Consider the following 4992-nt stretch of genomic DNA (forward strand, 5'->3'; position numbering starts at 1 on the left):
TAAAAAATGTTCATCTAAGCATGCTTGTGCATTTTCATAACTAGCTCGGAGTCAAAAAACAAGCATAAATGGTTGAAAACTACCTCACAAGCTTTGAATTTTTGCTCAATCCGAGTTGAACCAATTTCCAGGTAAATCGATCCAAACAAACACCACAGATCGATCTAGAAAGCTTCCACGAACCCAAAGAAGGAAACTTGAAGCCGTGCCGTCACCGGAACAAGGATTTCCGGTCTGGTCCAAAATCCTCAAACTTTGCCTCCTTGCAACATAGCCCTGAAGGAGAATCGCTGCTAGAGGACACCCGAGTGAGGAGCAAATGGTCGAGATGAGCTGATCTGGAAGATTTCACCGCCGGAAAAGTCGAGTCGGGTAGGCCTGGTCCGGGCCGAGTCAGACGAAAAACTCAGATAGTGAAGGCATCGACCGAGAGAGAAAAGAGAGAGAATGAGAGTTTCCGGAAATGGAAACTTGGGAATTATGAAAATAATTTCGGAAATTCCTATTTATACCAAAATGGAAACTTCTTCCAATGGCCATAACTTCTTCATACGAACTCGGATTTTCGCGTTCCACATGTCCACGAACTCATATCGATGCGCTCTACAACTTTCGTGGAGGAAGTTTTTAGAGAATCTCAACGTATCAAAAGTCAACCTTTGCGCCACCCCTAAAGTCATATTTTCGGAATAAAAATTCGTCTGAAACACTTCCGCTCCATCCACGAGCCGCGAAACAGTCCAATAACCACAAATTAGATTCCTCAGAAAATAAATACGAATTTCCGGGGAATCACATTGACGATCATCAATTATATTTCGCACATTCATATATGCATGCATTAGCTATAATGAGATTATTAATATTGGATACCCATGTCTCTTATAGGGTATCCATTGTTTTTTCTAAGACAATCATCTCTCATAGATGAATTATTTAGTGGATGTGAATCTTTTTACATATAACTGCATTAAAGTGTTATAGAACTTGTGTAGGAAGCTTAAAATTTTAGACTTGGTGGATGTATTCTGCATAAATTCATGTCATTTATTAATGACATTAGTCTTCCCTCCCGCTAAAGGCAGAAGAGGTTGTTACCTAAGCTTAATCGTGAGAAATATCAATAATTTCAATGAATTATGAACATCCATCGGTCAAATCCAAAGCCTGATTTTTACTAAATTAAATATATGACACTTCAAGGACTTGAAAAATTCACATCTGTCTAAAAACTCAAGTTTGACATTTTATACTGATCTTGAGAGATCCAATTTATGATGAACTTCAGGCTCATTTCAATTCATTTTGTGCTTCTGGAAAAAAAATATATATATAGGGGGGGGGGGGGGGGGGGGGGGGGAGGGGATATATGTGAAATATTGAGTTTAACCTTCATGACCATTGGTAAGGGAACTTCAGGTCCTCTAGTAATTAAGGATAAAAAAAATTGCAACTTACAATATCTTTTAATTACAAAATTCAGTTTAATGGATCACTTTCTCAAAACTTAAAATTAGGGATTAGGGATATATGTGAAATATTGAGTTTAACCTTCATGACCATTGGTAAGGAACTTCAGGTCCTCCAGTAATTAAGGATAAAAAAATTACAACTTTCAATATCTTTTAATTACAAAATTCAGTTTAATGGATCACTTTCTCAAAACTTAAAATGAGGGGATATATGTGAAATATTGAGTTTAACCTTCATGACCATTAGTAAGGAACTTCAAGTCCTCCAGTAATTAAGGATAAAAAAATTGCAACTTTCAATATCTTTTAATTACAAAATTCAGTTTAATGGATCACTTTCTCAAAACTTAAAATGAGGAAAAAAATTATATTGACAGTATTAAGACCGCTTTTTCAACTCTTGCGCATGGAAAGATTATGAGTTTAATTGTAGTTAATGATAAATTGCTCTTAAAACAAAATACCTGAAAATACTCATTGTAATCGTTGGTTATGAAAATAACCGGTTAAATATCTACTTATAAATTAATCCAAGTATAACCCCCTCAGAAGCTTCAAAATGCCATTTATGTAGCGTCTGATGCATCCTATTTAAAGTTTAATGTGCCTATATTGGTCCAGAAAACATACATGACGCGTTTGATCAATATGTACACACTCCCTTGTTTTGTCCCATTGTACAATCGGGATAGCTCTTTGCAAGGGGTATTCCTCCACTGAAGTCCAACGGGGTTGTGGCGCACATATATCTAGCAACATAGAATGTGCAGTACCAACTGCCAACAATGGCCAAAACATGTCCATTCAGTCTAAACACAAACAACAGAGGTTGAACACAATTTAACTGATTTTGTTTAAAACAAAAGCTGCATTTTAAAAAGGGAAACAAAACCTCTGTTGTTGATATGAATAAACTTTAACAATCACAAAATTCTAGTAGCATAATCTAAGTGAAACAAAATACACGGAGAACGAAAATTAAGTCATTCTTTGAGCGGCTTCTTTTGCGAGGAGCCTTTCCTTTGCCTTAGTTTTGGCCTGGGATTTGGAACCCATGATGCCACCACCCCACTTTTTCCTGTTTTCCTCATACTTGTCATTGAAGTTAGCCTGCATTGCAAGTAAAACACAATAAGTTTGAAGCTAATAATATGGGCACAATCGAAAAACTTCAACAGATTGTCATCAAATCTTTCATTCTATTCTAACCCACCTTTATTGCTTCCAAAACCTTGCTGAACTCCATCTTATCTTCATTCTTGACCGTTGTCAGGCACAAAACCGAAGCAGTTTTCTGATGGACGATCTGACAGTGAAATACAAAAATTTAATTTCAAGGTCTTACAATTCTGGCCAGATAAAAGAAAATTTCAGCGCATATATAAGCATAATTACCGCTCCCAAGCGTGCTTTGCCCTTCACAATGCAGTAGGGGATTTCCATCTTCCTGCACAAGGCAGGGAGCCAGACAACCAACTCTATCGGATCCACATCATGAGCAATAACTACGAGTTGAGCCTTATTCTGCAAGTAAAATGTATTAAAACAAATGTTACTCAAATGAAACATCAATAACCAGGAATACACAAAATGTAGATGGAAGAGAGCAATGCCTGCTCTATGAGGTAGGTGACATGGTTGAGACCATATTTCACAACAATAGGCTTCTTGGCTTCAACAGTTTTTCCTTCAGTTTCTGCCTGTGCCCTTTTCAAAAGACGCTCCTTCTTCTCTGCTTTGTCCTCAGGCCTGTACTTCAAAAGCATCTTGAACAGAGTTGTAGCTACATACACAGAAAACAGCATTAGAGATCGTTTTTCCAAACAAGTCAAAACAGCAGCAGAATTGCTCCTTCTAAAATCCAGGAGAATATACAATCTACATTACATGCATCAAACCGCAATAACATGTTAAACAGGCATAGACAGTTGAAACCAACTTAACAGATAAGCAACGAATCATCCCACATTTGCATTGTCTCGAAAAGGACTTTCATATTTTGTCGCACTTAATACAAAATTCAGAGATGCAACAAATCTGTGTACACTACAAACCATCCAGAGAAAATTAAAAATATCGGGATTGCAAAATCATAACACGGAGACAGACTAACTAAATTTGATCACACTCGCACATACCCGAACAAAAGTTCATTCTTCAACACATACCCAGAACACAGGCCCCAAGAAATTTGACAGTCCTAACTATAAAACATGTTCAACATAAATCTAATCTAAACTGAACAGTACTCATCTGTGCATTACAAGGCAATCGTAGCCATTGTACTAACATTGTTTGATGGAGAAAATAAAAACAAAACAAAAAAAGGTCAGAGCACTAAATACCGAGGTTTTTGTCGAGGGTCTTGGTGAACTGGTTCAGAGCTGGAGGAACCTTCAACCTCTGCTTGAGGATCCTTTTCTTCCTCTGAATCTGAACAGCCTTGGGCCATTTAACGAAACGGGTCAGATCCCTCTTGGGTGGCAACGCCCCTCCGATCCCAAACTGCTTCGGCCGCTTCTCGAAAAGTGGGTTCACCACCTTCTCCGGCTTCTTCTTAGAAGCAGCAACTGGAGCTTTTCCACCCTTCTTTGGACCCTGCAACGATTACCCAAGTGAATTATGTAATCAGAAGACCGGTTATGCAAACGGCGGAGGAGAAGAGATGAGAAAGAGGCAGTGCTGCTCACCATTTTTGCGCAGCTGCTTCAGAGTTTGCTCTGGAAACCCTAAATGAAAACCCTCTGGCGTATATATTAATAAACTGGGTCTTTGTATGGGCTGGGCCTTTCGAATTTGCTAAACGCGCCTTACCCAAACAGCGGCCTTCTGTTTTTACGGGCTGGGCCTTCGTTTGATAAGTCGCACATCATTCTCACCTTTTTCCTGCAAACACCTCGCGTGCGATTGGCTGGTTCTTATAAATTCTATAAAATGTTTGAAACAACTCTTTTGGTTAAAGAGCCAACAATACCTGCTTAATTACCCTAATTATATTTTATGATTTTTAGCGACTCTAGTTTTAGCTCATGAACCTGAAATGCTTTTATTTTTTCTTTATTCTCAAAGATAACACATATCAACTCTGTCAACTTAGGCCTCATCAAAAAGCTAGCGGATCAAGTGGGCCGATGGAGGCCCGCTGGCACTGAGGGCTAAAAGCCCGGCCCTGTCATCAAATTGAATATTCAAGGTTTTCAACCGATATATGTGTGTGTGTGTGTGTGTCTATATATGTGTGTGTGTGTGTGTGGAAGTTCTTATACTTCTACATAGAATATGTGCATTAGTGTGTGTATATATATATATATATATATATATATTCTACATATCGGTTGACCAATTCGATCGGATTCGAAAATATGGTGAAATTGACTAAATTTTTTACCACACTCATAATTTATTGTAATAAACTCATCCAACGATCGGTTTTTCCATTTTCTTTGAATTGATAGAGATTGCACTTTGGAGTGTATGATATATAAATATAGATTTATAAACCAACCAAATTTAGTTAGTC

At 37.9% G+C, this 4992-nt stretch overlaps 1 protein-coding gene across 1 annotated transcript; it reads right to left on the bottom strand.

The window, feature by feature from the left end:
* Positions 1-2220: 2220 nt before the first annotated feature.
* On the bottom strand, positions 2221-4292 carry LOC112182893 (60S ribosomal protein L7a-2). The gene is made up of 6 exons (XM_024321451.2): positions 4163-4292; positions 3818-4070; positions 3086-3255; positions 2868-2996; positions 2686-2778; positions 2221-2582 (listed from the first exon to the last, which is right to left on the bottom strand). The coding sequence occupies exons 1-6, from the start codon at positions 4163-4165 to the stop codon at positions 2451-2453; spliced, it is 780 nt and encodes a 259-aa protein (XP_024177219.1). The 5' UTR covers positions 4166-4292; the 3' UTR covers positions 2221-2450.
* Positions 4293-4992: the final 700 nt, after the last annotated feature.

Source organism: Rosa chinensis, chromosome 1 (genome assembly GCF_002994745.2).
Source record: "Rosa chinensis cultivar Old Blush chromosome 1, RchiOBHm-V2, whole genome shotgun sequence".
Classification (NCBI taxonomy): Eukaryota; Viridiplantae; Streptophyta; class Magnoliopsida; order Rosales; family Rosaceae; genus Rosa; species Rosa chinensis.